General features: G+C 35.6%; 1 protein-coding gene and 1 pseudogene across 3 annotated transcripts in view; both read right to left on the bottom strand.

The window, feature by feature from the left end:
- Window positions 1-21,993, bottom strand: part of SCLT1 (sodium channel and clathrin linker 1) — a 232,551-nt gene that overhangs the window by 95,833 nt on the left and 114,725 nt on the right. The window contains exons 11-14 of one of the 3 annotated variants that reach the window (XM_061142350.1): window positions 20,838-20,929; window positions 14,645-14,822; window positions 9,733-9,828; window positions 5,667-5,738 (exon numbers count right to left, since the gene is read on the bottom strand). In XM_061142350.1, coding sequence (XP_060998333.1) covers window positions 5,667-5,738; window positions 9,733-9,828; window positions 14,645-14,822; window positions 20,838-20,929 — 438 coding nt within the window. Of the gene's footprint in view, window positions 1-5,666; window positions 5,739-9,729; window positions 9,829-14,644; window positions 14,823-20,837; window positions 20,930-21,993 lie in introns of all 3 variants that reach the window. The other 2 variants (XM_061142349.1, XM_061142351.1) reach the window with 2 other exon arrangements.
- Window positions 17,658-17,751, bottom strand: LOC133058123 (U6 spliceosomal RNA; annotated as a pseudogene).

The raw sequence follows: 21,993 nt of genomic DNA on the forward strand, positions 1-21,993 counted from the left end.
ACTACGTTGAAGTAAGATCCTTCTATGCCCATTTTTTGAATAGTTTTAATCATAAATGGGTGCTGAATTTTGTCTAAGGCTTTTACTGCATCTATTGAGATGATCATATGGTTTTTATCTATTTGTTAATATGGTGCATCACATTGATTGATTTGCATATATTGAAGAATCCTTGCATCCCTAGAATAAACCCAACTTGATCATGGTGTATGAGCTTTTTGATGTGTTGCTGGATTCTGTTTGCTAAAATTTTGTTGAGGATTTTTGAATCTATGTTCATCTGATATTGGCCTGTAGTTTTCTTTTTTAGTGTTGTCTTTGTCTGGTTTTGGTATCAGGGTGATGGTGGCCTCGTAGAATGAGTTTGGAAGTGTTTCTTCCCCTGCAATTTTTTACAAGAGTTTTAGGATAGGCATTAGCTCTTCTGTAAATGTTTGATAGAATTCTCCTATGAAGCCATCTGGTCCTGGGCTTTTGTTTTTCAGGAGATTTTTGATCACTGCTTCAATTTCAGTGCTTGCAATAGGTTGTTCAAAATTTCTACTTCTTTCTGGTTCAGTATTGAACTTTTCTAAGAATCTGTCCATTTCTTCCAGGTTATCCGTTTTATTGCCATATAGTTGTTCATAATAGTCTCTTATAATCCTTTGTATTTCTGCATTGTCTGTTGTAACCTATCCTTTTTCATTTCTAATTTTGTTGATTTGAATCTTTTTTTTCTCTTGATGAGTCTGACTAAAGGTTTGTCAATTTTGTTTATCTTCTCAAAGAAACAGCTTTTAGTTTTATTCATCTTTACTATTTTTTTTTCATTTCTTTTTTATTTCTGCTCAGATCTTTATGATTTCTTTCCTTCTGCTAATTTTGGGGGCTTTTTTTGTTCTTTTTTTTTCCAGTTCTTTTAGGTGTAAAGTTAGGTTGTCTGTTCGGTGTTTTTCTTGTTTCTCGAGGTAGGACTGTCTTGCTATAAACTTCCCTTTTAGGACTGCTTTTGCTGCATCCGATAGGTTTTGAGTTGTCTTGTTTTCATTGTCATTTGTTTCTAAAAATTTTTTTATTTCCCTTTTGATTTCTTCAGTAACCTGTTGGTTATTTACAAATGTGTTGCTTAATCTCCATGTGTTTGTGTTTTTTACTGTTTCTTTCTTCTAATTGATACCTAGTCTCATAGCATTGTGGTCGAAGAAGATGCTTGATAGGATTTCAATTTTCTTAAATTTACTGAGATTTAATTTGTGACCCAAGAGAATGTTCCACGTGCACTTGAAAAGAAGGTGTATTCTTCTGCATTTGGATGGAATGTCCTGAAGATATCATTGAGATCCATCTCATCTAATGTATCATTTAAGACTTGTGTTTCCTTATTAACTTTCTGTTCTGATGAACTGTCCATTGGAGTGAGTGGGGTGTTAAAGTCTCCTACTATTATTGTGTCACTGTCAGTTTCTCCTCTTGTGTGTTAGTGTTTGTCCCACGTATTGAAGTTTTCCTATGTTGGGTGCATAGATATTTACAATTGTTATGTCTTCCTCTTGGTTTGATTCCTTGATCATTATGTACTGTCCTTCCTTGTCTCTTGTAATATTCTTTATTTTAAGGTCGATTTTGTCTGATATGAGGATTGCTACTTCAGTTTTCTTTTGCTTCCCACTTGCATGGAATATATTTTTCCACCCTCTCACTTTCAGTCTATATGTGTCTTGTTTTTGTATCTATTCAGCCAGTCTGTGTCTTTTGGTTGGAGCATTTAATCCATTTAAAGTAATTACTGAAATATATATTCCTATTGCCAGTTTCTAACTGCCAAATTGCCAACTGCCAACAACTGCTGGTTGTCTGGGGTTGACTTTGTAGATCTCTCTCTTCTCTTGTGTTTCGTGACTATGTAAGTCCCTTTAACATTTGCTGTAAAGCTGGTTTGGTGGTCCCGAATTCTCTTAACTTCTGCCTGTCTGAATAGATTTTTATTTCTCCATCAATTTTGAATGAGATCCTTGCCAGGTACAGTAATCTTGCCTATATAGATTTTTCCCTTTCAGTCCTTTAAATATATCCTGCCATTCCCTTTTGGCCTGCAAAGCTTCTGCTGAAAGATCAGCTGTTAAACGTATGGGGTTTCCTTTGTATGTTACTTGTTGCTTCTCCCTTGCTGCTTTTAATATTCTTTCTTTGTTTTTAGTCTTAGTTTGATTAGTATGTGTCTTGGTGTGTTTCTCCTTGGGTTTATTCTATATGGGACTCTTTATGCCTCTTGGTCATGATTGACTATTTCTTTTTCCATGTTGGGGAAATTTCCAACTCTAATCTCTTCAAAAAATTTCTCATACCCTTTCTTTTTCTCTACTTCTTCTGGGACACCTATAATTCAAATGTTGGTGCGTTTGATATTGTCCTAGAGGTCTCTGAGTCTATCCTCAGTTCTTTTCATTCTTTTTACTATATTCTGATCTTCAGAAGTTAGTTCCACCATTTTATCTCCCAGCTCACTGATTCATTCTTCTGCTTCAGATATTCTGCTATTGATTCCTTCTAGAGTATTTTTAATTTCAGTAATTGTGTTGTCTCTGTATCTTTATTCTTTAATTCTTCTAGGTCGTTGTTAATTGATTCTTGCATTTTCTCCATTCTGTTCTCAAGGTTTTTGATCATCTTCACTTATTCATTATTTTGAATTCTTTTTCATGGAAGTTTGCCTATTTCCTCTTTATTTATTTGGACTTCTGTGTTTCTAGTTTGTTCCTTTATTTGTGTAGTATTTTGTTGCCTTTTCATTTTTATTATTTTTTTAACTTATTTTGTTTGAGGTCTCCTTTTCCCAGGCTCAAGGTTGAATTCTTTATTCCTTTTGGTTTCTGCCCTCCTAATGTTGGTCCAGTGGTTTGTGTAAGCTTCATATAGTGTGTAATTTGTGCTGAGTTGTTCTTTCTTTCTTCCTCTGATGTGCAAGGCTGACTGAAGTGGTAATCCTGTCTGCTGATGACTAGGTTTGTATTTTTATTTGTTGTTTAGATGAGGCATCCTGCAACAGGGTACTACTGGTGGTTGGGTGATGCTGGATCTTGCATTCAAGTGGTTTCCTTTGTGTCAGTTCTCACTATTTGATACTCCCTAGGGTTAGTTCTCTGGTAGTCTAGGGTCTGGGAGTCAGTGCTCTCACCCAAAGGCTCAGGGCTTGATCTCTGCCAATCTTAGCAAGTCTCCAGAAGAGGATGGAGTCAGCGTTTGGGAACACAGAGGCATATTTGGGGACTCGTTCTACATGTGTGCATGGAAGTCAAATGCCATGCTGGTGGCGCCAAGTGGATGACCCACAAACTGTTGGTCTTGGACAGTCTCCAGTAGAGGTTGGGGCAGGCGGCTGAACCTAAAACATTTTTATAATCAATCCTTTGGTTCAAGTGTTTTTCTTTTTAAAAAATTTTTATTCTTTTGGACTTTTTACAGACAGTCATGTTATCTGCAAACAAATTCTTCTTTCCCAATCTGTGTACCTTTTATTTCCTTTTTTGGGGGGTGTCAAATTGCATTAGCTAGTATTTCCAATATGATGTTGTAAAGCAGTGATGAGAGGAGACACTCGTGATGTGTTCCTGAATTTAGTGGAAAATCTTTCAGTTTCTATCTAAAATGCACTAAATACTAAAGTGAAGATTTAAAGTTACTATTAAAAGATTTTCACAGATATCTGCTGTTAATCACCACCAATATTCCTACCTTTTGGACAAGAAACAACCCAAATGATACTAGAAATTTTTTCAAGTACTCGTGGAGTATTTTCAAAATCATACCCCCATAGTGTATCATAAAGACAATCTCAACAAATATTAAGAATCAATATCACACTGATTATCATATAGGCCATGATCATGGATCTAAAAAATATCATAGTGAATGTCTCATTTTACTTGTATGAATTTGTGAATTCATAACCAATCCTCTCCCTCATTTGCTGTAGATTAACAAAAACCTCTGCTACTTGGCAGAGGTAAAACCTTGAGTATTTTGAGAGAAACTCTGTTACATTGCTCTTCAAAGGGATTACATGGCTTGACATAAAACTGGCTCTGGTTTTTTCTTCAGCTTAGTTCTGTTGCGTATAGCTCTTTGCAACCCCATGGACTGAAGCATGCCTGGCTTCCCTGTCCATCACCAACTCCCAAAGCTTGCTCAAACTCATTTACATGGAGTCAGTGATGCCTATCCAAAAAATCTGCACAATATCCTAAAATAAGGTTTTCTCCTTCCTGCAAGCGTAACTTAGGTTGGGTTAGCTAAAGTATGGTTAACTTCCTTCCCTAACTTCATCTTTATAGCATTAAGGGTAAAACTGGTAATGAAGAATAGAAACCAAAAGTCAGCATCAGGTTATTATGTCTCAAACTCCAGTCTGAGTTTCCTGAGAAAATGTGCTTTTTAAAGTAGTTGAATGTGTCATACTTCAAGCATACCTCTAAGTGTTTAATATTTTAAAAAACTCCAGTTAGTACAGTTTTTTTTCACCAAACCAATATGACATTAGATAATATTTAATATCTTCAGAAAAATCCACTTTGTTATGAGTTATGAATGTTTTACTATAAATCCTAAGAATAAATCTTATGACACATTGAAATTATAATTCTTTTTTACTCTAAAGTGAGTTTATATAGCTCTGATTGTTACACAGCTATCAATTATTTTTAAAATCTCTGCAGACTTTATATAGTATCTATTTCTAAATAGAAAGAAATAATGTTCCTGTCCCTGCAGAATTTACATCTATTAAATAATCCTAGACTGGAATGCAGAAAAATATGATCATTCTTTTAGAAGTGTTTAAATATCAATTAGTCAGTAACTTTATTGAAAATATATTGTGCAAAATACTGTATTAAGTAATGGAGAAAATAAAGTAAAGCATAAGACTTTGCTACTCTGAAGTACTTACAAGCTACTTGGAAAGATAAGACTTTCATGGAGAAAGACAAAGAATGGGAGGCAGGGAGCAAGAAGGAAGACAAGGAGATAGGAAAGAAGGCATACGTAATGTCTTACACTTATTACAAGACATAATTCACTGATAAATTTTGCAAGAAAGATTAAAAATGACATAGAGATTCAGAAAAGATGAGTTTGCAAAACTGGAAATGATAATCTTTCTAATCTCTGGAAACTGTTTTACTTTTATGCCCCTGTGAGCAAAGTTATTAAATTCCACTTCATCAAATCTTCATGTTAAATTTATATATTTAATCCCACCTTGAGTCACACAAGTAGTCTTTCCTCTTCCTTCTTTGCCTACCCATCCCCCAGTACTCATTTCTTTTTGGAAGACTGTCTTTCTTCCTTCCCACTGCTATGTATACTTTCTTTATTCTGACCTCTCAGATGAACCCAGCACATGGCAGCAACTGTACCCGGATGCTTCAGCAGTACCCTGTGCATTCTTTGTCCAAAAAAGGTAATCATAGTAAAATGTGATAAATGTCATCCATCTTTCTTACCAGACCATAAGTTCCAAGATTGCAGGCAGTATGTTTATCTTGATTTTTATTCTTTTCCTAGCATCTATCTCAGTCCCTGCATTAATTACTATTTTCTGAATAAATGGATGCTCAATAATGTGATCTTGACCTTTAAAATAAGCAATATTCAGAAGAAAATGTCAACATAGTTTTCTAACATACCATTTGAAGGGCTGAAAGTTCTTCTGTTAGTTGAGAAATCTGTACATTATATTGTTTTCTTGTGTTTATAATCTGTAAAGTAAGATACTTATGAATTAAGTCTACAATAAAAATAATTAACATCTAATAAAAACATGTATAATACTAATTCTGATTAAAAATAAAATTAAAATTTTTAAGGCATAAAGGATAAACACATAGTGTACTGAAGAGTCAAGAATTTATCATGACACTGAAAGTAAACGAACAAGATGATAAATCCTAAAGGACAGTGATTGTTAAATTTCCTGTCTTAAGATTCTTGTATACTATAAAAACAAAGATTTTTGTTTTTATAATGAGTTCTCTATTAAAATTTACCATATTAGAAAGGAAAACAAAATTTCAAAATATCTACTTATTAATCCCTTATGAGTGAAAGTAATTAAAGTTGTCACAGGTTAACATAAAAAAATATACTTCTTTGAAGATATGTATATTTTCCAAAAACTAAAAAAATATTTAGAAAAGTGGTATTATATTACATTTATGCAAATTTCCTTCATGTCTCTGGCTTAACAGAAGACGGACTCTCACCCTTTTCTAGCAACACAAAAGATGATTCTACACATGGACATGACCAGGTGGTCAATATCAAAATCAGATTGATTCTATTCTTTGCAGTTGAAGATGGAGAAGCTCTATATGGTCAGCAAAAGCAAAACAGAGAGCTGACTGTGGCTAAGATCAGGAACTTTATTGCAAAATTCAGGCTTAAATGGAAGAAAAGGGAAAACCACTAGCCATTCAGGTATGACCTAAATAAAATCCCTTATGATTTTGTAGTAGACATGATGAATAGATTCAAGGGTTTAGATCTCATAGACGAAGTGCCTGAAGAACTATGGTTGGAGGTCTGCAACACAGTACAGCAGGCAGTGACCAAAACCACTCCAAAGAAAAATAAATGCAAGAAGGCAAAGTGGTTGTCTGAGGAGGCTTACAAATAGCTGAGGAAAGAGAAGCAAAAAGCAAGAGAGAAAGAGAAAGATATACCCAACTGAATGCAGAATTCCAGTGAAGAGCAAGGAGAGATAAGAAAGCCTTGTTAAATGAACAATGCAAAGAAATGGAGGAAAACAATAGAATGGGAAAGACTAGAGATCTCTTCAAGAAAATCAGAGATACAAAATGAACATTTCATGCAAAGATGGGCACAATAAAGGAGAGAAACAGTAAGCATCTCACAGAAGCAGATTTAGAGATTAAGAAGAGGTGTCAAGAATACACAGAAGAACTATACCAAAAAAAGTCTTAATGATCCAGATAACCATGATGGTATGGGCACTCACCTACAGCCAGACATCCTGGAGTGTAAAGTCAACTGGGCCTTAGGAAGCATGAACTAAGCTATTGGAGGTGATAGAATTCCAGTTAAGCTACTTCAAATCCTAAAAGATGATGTTGTTAAAGCACTGAACTCAATATGTCAGCAAACTGGGAAAATAGCAGTGACCACAGAGCTGGAAAAGGTCAGTTTTCCCTGCAATGCCAAAGAACGTTCAAACTACCGCCCAGCTGCGCTCCGTTCACATGCTCACAAGGTTACACTCAGAATCTTCAAGCGAGGCTTCAGCAGTACATGAACCGAGAACCTGCAGACGTACAACCTGGGTTTAGAAAAGGCAGAGGAACTGGAGATCAAACTACCAAAGTCCAATGGATCATAGAGAAAGCAAGGGAATTCTGGAAAAACATCTACTTCTGCTTCACTGACTATGCTCAAGGCTCTGACTGTGGAGAAAAAGTGGAAATAGGGATAGATTTTCCTATCTTGTGCTCCAAGATCACTGAGGATAGGTGGCTGCAGTCATGAAAGTAAAAGATGCTTGCTCCTTGTAAAGAAAGCCATGACCAACCTAGACAGCATATTAAAAGCAGAGACTTCACTTTGCCAACAAAGAGTCAAAGCTATGGTTTTTCCAGTACTCATGTACAGGTGTGAGAGTTGGACCATAAAGAAGGCTGAACGCTTAACAGTTCATGCTTTCGAACTGCGGTGCTGGAGAAGACTCTTGAGAGTCCCTTGGGCTGCAAAGAGATCAAACCAGTCAATCCTAAAGGAAAAAAATATTCCCTGAATACTGGAAGGACTGATGCTGAAGCTGAAACTCCAAAACTTTGGCCACCTGATGCAAAGAGCCAACTTGCTGGAAAAGATCCTGACACTGGGAAAGATTGAGGGCGGAAAAGGGGGTGACAGAGGACGAGACGGTTGGATGGCATCACCGACTCAATGGACATGAGTGTGAGCAAATTCCGGGAGACAGTGAAAGACAGGGAAGCCCAGTGTGCTTGCAGTCTGTGGGGTCTCAAAAAGTCAGACATGACTTAACAAGAACACAGACATGGGAGGCTTCCTAAGTGGGTCAGTGGCAAAGAACGTGCCCACCGATGCAAGAGCTGCAGGGGACACAAGTTCAATCCCAGAATCAGGAAGATCCGTGGAGGAGGAAATGGCAACCCACTTCAGTTTTCCTGTCTGGATAATCCCACGGACAGAGGAGCCTCGAGGGCTACAGTTTATGGGGTCACAAAGAGTCGGACACAACTGTTCATGCATGCAGGCAGAGAGACATGGCAGTCAAATACAGTGGTGCATAAACATGGATTGGACCCTGAACTTTAAAAGCTAAACAGCTTTAAAGAATATTCTAGAGAAATCTGACTGAAATAATACTGATTTTTTTTAAAGATATGGCAATACTGCTGTGGTTGTGTAACAAAATGCCCTTTGTCTGGGGAAACAGATGTCAAGATGCAGTGTCTTATATCTGAATGTGTGGCAAAAGGGAAGAGTGTGTATGGAACATAAAGAGACATGGAACAGACAGCAAGACACTAAAAGTTTTCTGGGTGAGAGAGAAATAAGTGTTCATTGTACAATTCTTTCATTTTCATGGATGTGGAAATTTCTAAAAATAAAAAAGTACAAAATGAATTATAAAGAATTTCTCCTAGCTATTGAGTTGAGCTCATTTGCCTCTCAGTTATGCTACTTCCCAGAGGTGGAACCCTAAGAAAGTTAGCTAACTACTCTGTTTCTTAGTTTTTTCATCTTTAAAATGGGTTTTTGTGGTTTCTTACTCCTAAACTCACTTTAAGTTTTTTAACTTCATCCTCACCACTTATGAATTAACTCATATTCATAACAGAGGAAAAGACAAATATTATGTCTTCCCTATTTCTTCATATGTAGGCAAAGTTATATTTCCAAGATAGCTTATTCTTTAAAATTTTTTGTATTTATTTATTTGGTTGCTCTGGGTCTTCTTTGTGGCATGTCAGATCCAGTTCCCAGACCAGGGATCAAACCCAGGCCCTCTGCATTGGGAGTGCAGAGTCTCGGCCACTGGACCACCACAGAAGTCCCTCTAAGACGGTTTTACCTTTCATAAGGCTCAGAATTCAAACCAAGGAGCAACTCATTACTTTTAACACAAAAATATAAGATTTAGTTTTGATAATGGAAGTGTAAACAATAACACAATTCACAAACTGTACAGTATCAGCATGATGTGATTGAAAAGCCCTGGGCTCAGTACAGCAAGGAGAAGGTATGAGTCTAAGTTCTGGCTTTAATTAGTTTACAACTTTGAGTGAATCAATAACCTCTCATGGGTTTAAGCTTCATTACCAATGAAATAAGAGAGTAAAGCAGATTTCTCTAGTACTCTTGTTCTAAGATACTGCAAATAATACAAGGTTTTCTTCTTTTGCTTCTTATGTATCTCAAGATTCTTTTTGATCCTTCTTCTTGACTTAAGGTGAGTTAATCTTCACTATATTCCTAGTCTAAATCTCTCTCCTTCCCATTTACCCCATCCGCTACCTCTATTTCAGTCCAGCTCTAATGTTAGGGGCTACCATCATGAGATGATCTTTATGTGAAATTTAGTACAGCTGATACAACCAGTTGATAGCTACTTACCTAGGTCCATAAGACAAACACTCAGGTAGTCTCTAGTCTTAAGCTGTGAAATTCTGTAAAATTTTGAATTTAAATATAATTAAAACTCCTTACCACCTTCTTGGTTCTTATGGCAGCATCTTGCACAATCTGAGAAACTGTTTCTTTCATTTTCTCTATTTCTTCTTGTTTTTGCTTATCCTCAAGCAGAGCCTTCAGAAAATAATTTGATGTTATTAGAGACCACATCATTATTAAGATTATATAATAAGTGGGTAAAAACCTGTCCACTAATCACTTTCTTGAAAGCATACATCTTATTTGAAACTTCTGAGACATCCGCAGTTGGAGATCTTGTCTAAGTTATGAATGATATTTATTTCCTCTAACTTCCTCACCTGATCTTGTCCTCACTAAAAAATTATTATTCTCCTTTGATATTTATTTCAGTCAGTACCATCACTCTTCTGATCCCTACAGACGGAAATTTAGAATTATGTTTGAATTTTCCTTCTTCTTTATTCCCTATGTAAAATTTATCAAATTTAAATGTTATATTCTTGGAGAAACCTCTTAGGCTTTCCTATTATTTATTTATTATTCCATTCCTTTCCACAATTTGGTTTTATTCAAATTATGCCACTTGTCACCTCATACCTCCATCACCTCCATCACGCCACCCACTTCATCTCAATGATATTTCTAACCAACCAATCATCATAAGCCTAGTTCTGTTGTCAGTCACACCCCATTTCTTTGCTTTCTTGTGGAACAAAACTTTTCTAAAGTCTGCACTTGCTCATTTCCAAAACTTTCTCTTATGTTCACCCTAATCAGGCTTTCACCATCATCTCTACACTGCTAACTCAAGAATCACCTCTGAGTAATTATGTTATGTGATCTGTCAAGCACTTCTTGAGATAATGAATTTTCTTTTCCTTGTTTTACTTTCTTTACTTTGCTTTTAGCATATCATAATATTGGTTTTCCTCTTAACTCACTGATTATTCCTTTTTAGTCTACATCGCTGTTTCTTCCTCTTCCCTTGAACCTCTCTATTAATGGACTACCCAAGACTTAGTTCTTGGTCCTTTTCTCTATTCAAATCCATCTCTTGGTGGTCTAATCCAAACTCATGGTTTTAAATATCATTTATATGCTGACAAGTCCCAAGTTTATATCTCTAGTTCAAAAACCTTCCTGAGCCTGCATCAGGAAGCATTTAACAGGAGGTTTCCTGTGTGCTGTTATGGATCTGTCAGGACTGCTCTGGTCCTTATTAATTCCTGAATATTCAGGAATTAAGAGGAGAGGCACGCCTTTCCTGGGGCTGAGGAATCCAGGCATTTCCTTTGTTAGTTCTTCCATACTGTGAAAAGTAACTATTTACAACCCTCTTTTCATATGGATTTGCCTCTTGGCCTTATGGCTTCGCCTCTTGGCCTTATGGCCTCTATTGCTTCTTGCTTCCTGGGTAAACTTGTAAAGTCTGGTCTCTTGATCTTTATCTAAAGAAGCTACTGGCATATATACTCTTACAGAATTCAATAAAGCACCTTTGCTCCACCAGAGCTTGGGTCCCCGTGTCTTTCTTTCTTTCTCCCTCTCTCTCTATTTCTAGCTGATTCCCTGGAGCGTGAAAGCTGGCTGCGTAACCCAGGGAATATTAGCCTCTTTCCTTCTTTCACTCTCTCATCGTCGACTCCGGACCACCAGGTTCTGGTCCAATAAAGGACCAACAAGCCTGGAACTCCTAAAATTTTAGGTTTGAGTCATTTTTTTAAAATTAAATATCATTACTTACTAGTGGTTCTCTGTTCTGACCCCACTATCTTCCAAAGATACCATACACATTCCTATCTCTTTTTTTTGCTTTGTTTTAATAAATTTCCTCCCACTTATATAGGTAAGCTAGTGAGAAGTAACAGCTATTCTGATATAACAATCTTGTCAGGGAGAATGAGACAATGGGAAATGGGAAGTTTCATAAGAAAACTATGCTAAAGCTGTCTTTCATGCCTGTTTGTATGACTGGTTCAAAGAACTCTTGACTTCTTGGAACAAGCAACTGAAGGTGGGAACTCTCTGGTAGTTAAGCAGTGAGTCAAGAGGGAACTTAATACACACTACAGACATAAACGTGAAATTTGTGACTCAAGTCCAATTTGTAGACTTGAGACCTGGTTGAGAAAATTTAAGGGACAAGCACTGAGTATCACTACTACCTTCTCTGTCCACTGTGCTCCACACAAAATGATCATCTTTATGATCTGATGTTAAGAACACTTCAGAGAAGATAAATAATTTTGCCCTGCTCTTAATTTTTCTAGTTAACTTAGGTGTTTGGAGGAATTTTCAAGAATATTATGTATTTTGTGCCTTTCATCCTAGTTCTAATAGACAGTATTCAGATCACCATTCATTGATGACTACTGATGAATTCAGATGACCACTATATCTACTACTGCAGGCAAGAATCCCTTAGAAGAAATGGAGTAACTCTCATAAGTCAATATAAGAGTCCAGAATATAGTGCTTGGGTGCAGTCTCAAAAATCACAAAATGATCTCTGCTTGTTTCCAAGGCAAACCATTCAACATCACAGAAATCCAAAACTATGCCCAACCACTGATGCTGAAGAAGCTGAAGCTGACCAGGTCTATAAAGATATACAAGATCTTCTAGAACTAACACCAAAAAAAGATGTCCTTTTCATCATAGCAGACTGGAATGCAAAAGCAGGAAGTCAATAGATAATCTGGAGTAACAGGCAAGCTTGGCCTTGGAATACACAAATGAGGCAGGGCAAAGGCCAATAGAGTTTTGACAAGAGAACACACTGGTCATAGCAAACACCCTCTCCCAACAACACAAGATATAACTCTACACATTGACATCACCAGATGGTTGATACCAAAATCAGATTGATTATATTCTTTGCAGCCGAAGATGGAGAAGCTCTATACAGTCAGCAAAAACAAGAGCAGGAGCTGACTGTGGCTCAGATCATGAACTCCTTATTGCAAAATTCAGACTTAAATTGAAGAAAGTAGGGAAAAACACTAGACCATTCAGGTATGACAAATCCTTGACAATTATACAGTGGAAGTGACAAACAGATTCAAAGGATTAGATCTGATAGAGTGACTGATGAACTATGGATGGAGGTTCGTGACACTGTACAAGAGGCAGTGACAAAACCAATGGACTGGTTCCAAACTGGGAAAGGAGTACGTCAAGGCTGTATATTGTCACCCTACTTATTAAACTTATGTGTAGAGAACATCATGCAAAATGGCAGGCTGGATGAAGCACAACCTGGAATCAAGACTGCACGGAGAAATATCAATAACCTCAGATATGCAGAGGACACCACCCTTATGGTAGAAAGTGAAGAGAATTAAAGAGCCTCTTGAAAATGAAAGAGGAGAGTGAAAAACTGGCTGAAAACTCAACATTCAAAAAACTAAGATCATGGCATCCAGTCCCATCACTTCAGGGCAAAAAGATGGGAAACATGGAAACAGTGACAGACTATATTCTTGGGCTCCAAAATCACTGCAGATGGTGACTGCAGCCATGAAATTAAAAGATGCTTGCCCCTTGGAAGAAAAGCTTTAATCAACCTAGACAGCATATTAAAAAGCAGAGACATTACTTTGCCGACAAAGGTCCGTCTAGTCAAAGCTATGGTTTTTCCACTAGTCATGTATGGATGTGAGAGTTGGACCATAAAGAAAGCTGAGCACTGAAGAATTGATGCTTTTGAACTGTGGTGTTGGAGAAGACTCTTGAGAGTCCCTTGGACCGCAAGGAGATCCAACCAGTCCATCCTCAAGGAAATCAGTCCTGAATATTCATTGGAAGGACTGGTGCTGAAGCTGAAACTCCAATACTTTGGCCACCTGATACAAAGAACTGACTCATTGGAAAAGACCCTGATGCTGGGGAAGACTGAAGGCAGAAAGAGAAAGGGAGCACAGAGGATGAGATGGTTGGATGGTATCACTGACTTGACGAACATGAGTTTGAGCAAGCTCTGGGAGCTGATGATGGACAGGGAAGCCTGGCATGATACAGTCCATGGGGTTGCAAAGAGTCAGGTACTATTGAGTGACTGAATTGAACTGAATTCTGGTCACAGAAAGGAATATTATCTGAAAGACATAAAAAGCACCTTAGCATTCCCACAGCTTAGATTTGGATAATTATTTCTTTTTTATTTCCTAGTAGCTTCTTAAGATGCAATTTACAGCTTGTTTTGTTTTTAACAGTTCTCTTGGAAAACCCTCCATCATGTAAGAAAGAAAACAGTCACAAAGTATTTCCTTTGTATTCTGCATACTTCTCAGTGGAATACTATTCATGTCCTAGGTATTCAATAAATGTTACTTCAATGAAATAATAATTTAATGATCCTAAGTAAGGGAGCCAGAGACATTAAAAACAAATTTTGTGACTTCTATAAACTAAATATCTTTAAATGAAAGTGGTAAAAGACAACAGATATGATATGTGATAACATAGTAATCACAATTGTGAGAGGGTTAAAAAAAAAAAAAGAACAGTGACACGAAGCCTCCAGTTAAATCTTCATAACTAAATTTACTTCCTGTCAATTAAGCTTCTGCTCTATTAATTACAGAGGTAATGAAGAGGAAATAAAGATTAATAAGATTCATCTTATTCAAGTGAACAAAACATGGGGGTATACATACTACAGTAAATTGCTTCAAAAGATCTTTTTTTTTTAAGAATGAGACTACAGGGATGAAGATTAGTTACATAAGGATGGAGATATAAAAAAAGTCTGATATGAAAGTTTTAGGAGAGGGCTGACACTATCATATTTTATGATGTTAAGTCTTAACAATAAGGAAGCAGTATGTCTACTAATAGTGAGTGTAGCAATTTCATTTTCATGGGTTATTTCTGTAGTTACTGATTCCCATGGAGGAATGTTCAACATTCCATTGCTCTATTTATTATATATTTATTATTTAATACACTTGTTTACTAATTTTCTTACCTTATTTCTTTGAAGGTTAGCGTCTTCTAGGAGTTGCATGCTGTTTCTGGCTCTTACAATTGCTTCGTATTTCTCAGCTTCTAATTCACTGCACTTTGCTTGTAACGCTCTGGTCTGTTTCTCCAGATGTGTTCGTTCTGCTCTTAACTGGGTGGCTTCATTAATTGCCACAGATAATCTAAAAATTAAGTCACATTGAGAAAGTTAAAAATTTTTAAAAAGGAAGAGGGAGACAGGAGATTTTCAGAGCATCTATTACAGGATAAGCATTATTCCAGTTATGTTCACATGTATTTTCTCATTTAATTCACATAAAATTCTATAAAGTAGGTTTCAAATATTTCCATTTAAAAGAATAACAAACAGACCCAGGGAGCTTAAACATGTAATTATGGTCATATGAATAATGGGGGCTTAGACGATCCTAGATATTCTGACTCTGATTGCATTACACTTTGTACACTTTTCTACCCACACTAATGCATACCGTCTTAATAGTCACATGACAGTGTTATAAAGCAAATCCGTAAAGAATAAGTTATTCTGTTTATATGGTCCATTTTTCTTTTAGCTTTTTCCTTGGCTCCTTTCCTTATGCTCTATCTGGGTAACCCATGTTAAAATAATGCATCTATTTTAATATTTTTTCCATGTCCACAAAATCATATATATGATTTTTATATACACACATACACATAAATATGCATACACAGTATATACACATCTATCCATAGGTTTTAAAAAATAATTTTTCCTGTTATAAAAACTAAGATCATAGTATATACCCTTCTCTGCACTTGCTTTTTAATATTCAATAATGCCTTATAAAAATCTCCTCAAAAAAAAAAAAAAAAAAATCTCCTCAACCAATATAACCAGAAGCTCTTTTCTTTCCTGGTCTGATGGATTAACCTCTCTTGTTAATTTGTATCTCCCGAATTCCTGGAGAGTTTAAGCATTTTTAAAGTTTGTTAGCTAAATGAATTGTCTTCTTTGAATTCCCTCTTCATATCCTTTGCCCATTTTTTTTTTCTGATGGCTTATTTACTTTGCTTATTCCTTTATAAGAAGTTTTCGAACATTAAGATATTTAACCTTCAGTTCGTTCTATATGCTGCAAATACTTTTTCCCAAATCTAGTTTTTTGTTGTTACCTATTGACTCTATTTCAGAAATCTTTATTACACTAAAAATGCTCACTTTAATATAACTAAATTTGACTAATTTTTTTTTCCAACATCTGGGGTTTCAGTTTTTTTCAAAGATGATCTCCCTTATCAAGAGACTGCTAATGTAAGCGCCTAGATTTCTTCAAAAAAAGTTATGCCTTAACACTTTTACCTGTAAATCTTTAATTAATCTGGAAGTTACTTCTGAATGTGCTATGAGACAGGAGTCCAATTTAACTTTCTTCCAAATTGAGAGGCAGCCGTATGAGTACCTTTAGCAACTGATGAACTGAAATAATCCCTTATCATACCTAAAATATGCAAATATGACTTACTAATGGATTGTCATGATTCAGTAATCTATTTGTCTATTTGATGCCCAAATCATATTAATTTGATTATAGTGGAGTTACAGGATAGTATGTTCAGATCATCAGCTTCAGAATTTAAAGGTTTCCATAATTTTATAACATAAAAGATGTATTACTGTTGTTGTTATTCTCATATAGCACTTCTACATGCTCTGCAGCCAAATCTTACATGAATCTTTTCTTTCAGCTTACTAAAATTTGGTCAAGTTCCCTCTTTAGTTTATACTATATAAACTAAATGGGGTAGGTTAAAACATTGTATTTATTTTATAGATAGATAAACTGAAGTACAAAGAGGGTAAGCAGCCTGCCCAACATTATTGATCTAGTTACTGATGAAGCTGGAGTTTGAATCCAGTCAGTTTGGGCCCAGAGTCAGTGTTCCTAAAAACTATACTATACTGCCAAATAGAAACTTCCACTTAAATTATACTGATTCAACTCACAAGTCCATAACTATACAGCAAGAGGCTATCATTTCAAGTTAAGTTGGTTAATACTAAAATTCAGGGTACCAAATGAAAGTTTGCATACTGAACATTATCACTCCCCTCTGCCCCTGACTCTTCCGTTTTAGGACACACTCAGGTTTGTGTGCTTCAATTCCCAGCCCACATCAAAAGGCTGATGGACCCTACTTTAAACTTTGGAGAAACTAGGCCAAGAGAGAGCACCCTCAGGTTCTGGTATCTGAGGACTGTCCAAGGATAGCTCACTAACTCAACATAATACTGCCAGACTACAAGACCACTTATACATACCTACCTATCTATCTACTTTCTGGTGTCTTACTTTTTGGAAAAAATAACTGAGATATAACCGACATACAACATTACAGTCAACCCCCCATATCTGTGTTTTCCACATCACAGATTAACCAATCACAAATCAAAAATACTTCTAAAAAATCCAAAAAACCTCCAAAAAGTAAAACTTAAATTTGCTATGCATTGTCAACTATTTACATAGTATTTATATTGTATTTGTAGGTAATCTAGAGATGATTTAGAGTATACAGAAGGATGTGCATAGGTTATATACAAATACTGCAACTATTTTATAAGAGATTTGAACATCTATGGATTTTGGTATCCACAGGGGTCCTGAACCAAAACCCAGTGGACACTGAGGGACAATTATATATTAGTTTCAGGTATAAAACATAATACTTCAGTATCTGCATATATTTTGAAATAACCACAGTAAGTCAAACTCATATCTATCACCATGTATATAATTGATATTTTTTTCTTGTGATGACAACTTTTAAGATCTATTCTCTTAGCAACTTTCAAATATACAATACAGTATTATTAACTATAGTCACCATGCTGTATATTACATCCCCATGACTCATTTTTTTTATAATAGGAAGTACATACCTTTTGATTACCTTCACCTATTTCTGCCACCCCCTTCTCCTTGACTCTGGCAACCACCAATCTATTCTTTGTATCAATGAGTTTGGTTTTTAAAAATAAGATATGTCTCATGGTTTTGTGTATGGGCCATGCTAATTTTCTCTGTATGTTCCAGTTTTTAGTATATGTGATGGTGAAGCAAGCACTCCAGTATCTTACTTTTAAATATCAATGGATAGAAAGGATCACCAAACCTTTGAAGGAAGACAGACAGGCATACAGAAAAAAACAAATGCTCGAGAAAGCAGAGACAATGCAGATGGCAGAATAAAATCTTAAACAATATTTAAAAATACTTAATAAAGAGACAATGTAACATTTATCAGTACTAAGATACTATAGAAAAAGAAATATTCAAAGTGTAAGAAATGGCTCTTTAAAAAAATTATAATAGCTAAATAAAATATTCAACAAATGGTTAACTAGAAGAAAATTTAAAGAAACCTCCAATTGTCACCCCATGGACCATACAGTCCATGACATTTTCCTGGCCAGAATACTGGAGTGGGTAGCCATTCCCTTCTCCAGGGGATCTTCCCAACTCAGGGATCAAACCCAGGTCTCCCGCATTGCAGGTGGATTCTTTACCAGCTGAGCCACCAGGGAAGCACCCAAGAAAGGAGAAAATAAATGAACAAATGGAATATGGGACAGAAAAAATATGAAAATTAGGGAATCAATCCATTAGATTCAATATCCAGCTAATACTATGTTTTGAGAAAAAAATTATAAAAAAAGAATAAAATTATTCAACAACAAAAAAAATCCCCGAAAAATTCCCCCAAACTGAAGAATATCATTTCTATATTGAAATGTCCCCTGTAAAGTGAATGAAAAATAATTCTTACTAAACAGACACGCTGTGCAGTTTTAGAATATTAATTATGGCGGCAGTGGAGTGGATGACCCTGCAAGTTTCCAGGGGAGGAGGAAATAGGTCAAATAAAAAAATTTGGAATTTTGAATGAAAGGAATTTTTAAGGAAAAAATTATTTAAAAGCTAGAATTTCCAACATAGGATTCATTATTTAAACTATGAAACACCTTTAAAGGTAAAATAAAGGCATTTCTAAACAATGTTTTTAAGTACACCTTCCATGTGTAGTCAGGAAGCTGAGGGGAATGGCATCTATTAAAATGGGGTGGAGGCAACAAAATTTTAGTCTTATTGGCATATTCTTTGAAAGAAACACCAAATTTAAAAATATGAAGAGGTAATTTAAAGCAATTTTATTCATTTCACTCCAATCTTATTCAACAGAGCAGATACAAACTAGCGGTCTTTCCCAAAGAACTGTCATTCCCTAGAGATAATTCCAGTCCCCATGAGTTATCTAAAAATAGTGGGGTGGGGGGTGGAGTGGCTTTCTTTGGAAGAAGGTAGGGAATGATTTATGCTTCCTAGATGTCTGTGGCATTTGAAAGGATCACAAATAATAATTTTATAAATAAGTAATATGTGTTTAATTTTATAGGACAAAGATGACCATTAAAAACACAGCTTTTCAATCTGGTAGTTCCATTAAATAGGATATATTTACATCTAAAACAATGGCTGAACTTTAGACACATGCCAACTACACTAATAATTCTGCTTTGTCTTATATAAAATAATAGCAGTTTTTAAATAAAATAAAACATTTTTATCATAATAGAAACAATATTTAATAGTTCTAAAAGACAATGTAAAAATTTCCTCTTCAAAGGCAACTAGCTGAATGCTGAACTTTAAAAAATACCCTTACATTTTCTTACATATGCAGGAATCCCTTCTTTAGAAGCTTTCAATTAAGTTATAACTTTATACTAAAAGCCAAACAAAAAACCCTGAAAATCTCAAAGCCTTAAGTACTACAAACACCACGGAAAGCACTGATGAACAGTTTGATTCCTTATGAAGTACTATCAGAATCAAAGGAACTGAAATTCACTTTTTCAGATTTCACTATTTCAAGTCTCTACTAGCATTTATGTGCATAGCACAGAATGCTACTAAAACAGCAAATAAAAAAAATATACAACCACAGACTTTTTCTCTAAGGTTAACAAAAAATAAGCTCAAGAAAACAGTCAAATATTTGACCAACTACTGAAACGTTTAGAAAAATGAAAAAAAAAAAAAAAAAATAAATCCAAAATCCCAGCACTTAAAAATAACAACTTCTTTCATCAGAATCTCAAGATAGCAGTTAAAATCAGTTAGTTCTGAACCCACTGTGAGCAAAGAAATTACTTTCATTAACATTTTGGAGAATAAGAAACAGAAGTCCAAAAACACTAATTTTTTCTGAACAAACACAATCAGCCATGGATCTGTGACTAGAACTGAGATCTCAATTTTTGATGTGCTTAGATCAGTAGACTATTTCTGAGTATAACAGATTCCAATCTACAGAGTAGATTTTTTAGCTATAAAACATAATGTGATTTTATGGGCTGTAGTCACTGTATCTCTAATAGGCCACAAGTGACAATTTTAATGCTTCTTAAGGGAGTATGCCACAAGTATGCACTAAGATAGCAATTAAAGACAAAGCTACAAAATATATTTAAAAAGTAGTCTGCGTGCTCAGTCACTAAGTTGTGTCCGACTGTTTGCCATGTCATGGACTGTAGCCCTCTGGGTTCCTCTATCCATTGGATTCTCCAGGGAAGAATTCTGGATTAGGATGCCATTTCTTTCTCCAAGGGATCTTCCTGACCCAGGGATCTAACTCATGTCTCTTGTGTCTCCTGCATTCGTAGGTGGATTCTTTACCACTGCATCACCTGGGAAGCATCCTAAAAAGTAGCCCAGACCTTCAAAGGTAACTGAAAATTACTGTTTCATAAGACGTCAGGAAAAACATCAATAATGATTTCTCAAGTATTTTTTCTCATGCATCAGCATAATACATATCAGCTCAGGAAGGAATGCATTTTTCTAAATAATTTTTATCCAACTTCACTATCTCTTTTCCTGTTTTAAGGTGAAAAGGAACATTTTTAATTTTGGGATTAACCAAATTTGACTAATACTGTTTTGGAGAAAAAGCAAAGAGAGAAATGATCTTTGAGTATATGTTCAATCTTTTGAATATGACTTTCTAAATAAACAATATCCAATAAACCAGATTTTAAACCTATGATTTATAATTTGTTTAGCACTTATAAAACAAGTATAATAAATAAAGTTTAATATGGAATAACTTTTGAAGTTTGTAGATAAAGCCAGATGTATTTAACAATTTACCTTGTTTCTAATTGTTTTACACTAGATTGTAACTGCAGTAAGCGCCTATCTGATGCTTCTTCTCTTCCTTGGGCAGAAACTATATCCTCTTCCTAGAAAAGAAAAGAAACTGAATGTTTATGTTTAGTATGTAAAAATTCAATACATCATTAAACAGAATAAAGAAAACACTCTAAAGCTATTATATTGATAGAATTTCATATGTAAATTTCAGTCAGTCAGTTCAATCACTCAGTCATGTCCGACTCATTGTGACCACATGGGCTGCAGCATGTCAGGCTTCCCTGTCCATCACCAACTTCTGGAGCTTGCTCAAACTCATGTCCATTGAGTCAGTGATGCCATCCAACCACCTCGTCCTCTGTCGTCCCCTTCTCCTGCCTTCAATCTTTCCCAGCATCAGGGTCTTTTCCACTGAGTCAGTTCTTCACATCAGGTGGCCAAAGTGTTGGAGTTTCAACTTCAGCATCAGTCCTTTCAATGAGTATTCAGGACTGACTGCCTTTAGGATTGACTGGTTTGATTTTCTTGCTGTCCAAGGGACTTCTCCAACACCACAGTTCAAAAGTGAAGCAATACTACTTTGGGAACAGAGCATGCATATACTAAAAAAGGGGAAGAGAAAAAGAAAGTGAAAGTGAAAGTCACTCGGTTGTGTCCGACTCTTTGTAAGCCATGGACTGTAGTCCATGGAATTATCCAGGCCAGAATCCTGGAGTGGGTAGCTCTGTTCCCTTCTCCAGAGGATCTTCCCAACCCAGAAATCGAACCCAGGACGCACGTATTGTAGGCTGATTCTTTACCAGCTGAGCTATCAGAGAAGAGAACCTAACTATCAATTCTGTATAGGTAAAACAATAATTGAATCAGAAATTGTATATGGATTTTTACCACTATTCCAACTATTTCTCTATAGTGCAAGTCTAACAAAACAAGACAGTGATTTGTATGCAGATAATCTGCCTTTAGAGTATGTTCTCTTAACCAAGTTATGCTGCATTCCATTATAATCATAAACAGAGATTCTTGAAATAGTGATGCATTAAAATTAACAGGTTTTATTTATAACCATCTTTATAAAAATTTCCTGTTCATCCTTTCCTATCTTTTGGTGTGTTCTTCTATTGGCTTTATTTTGCCCTCAACTTTGAAGTAC

The sequence above is a fragment of the Dama dama genome, chromosome 5 (genome assembly GCF_033118175.1).
Source record: "Dama dama isolate Ldn47 chromosome 5, ASM3311817v1, whole genome shotgun sequence".
Classification (NCBI taxonomy): domain Eukaryota; kingdom Metazoa; phylum Chordata; class Mammalia; order Artiodactyla; family Cervidae; genus Dama; species Dama dama.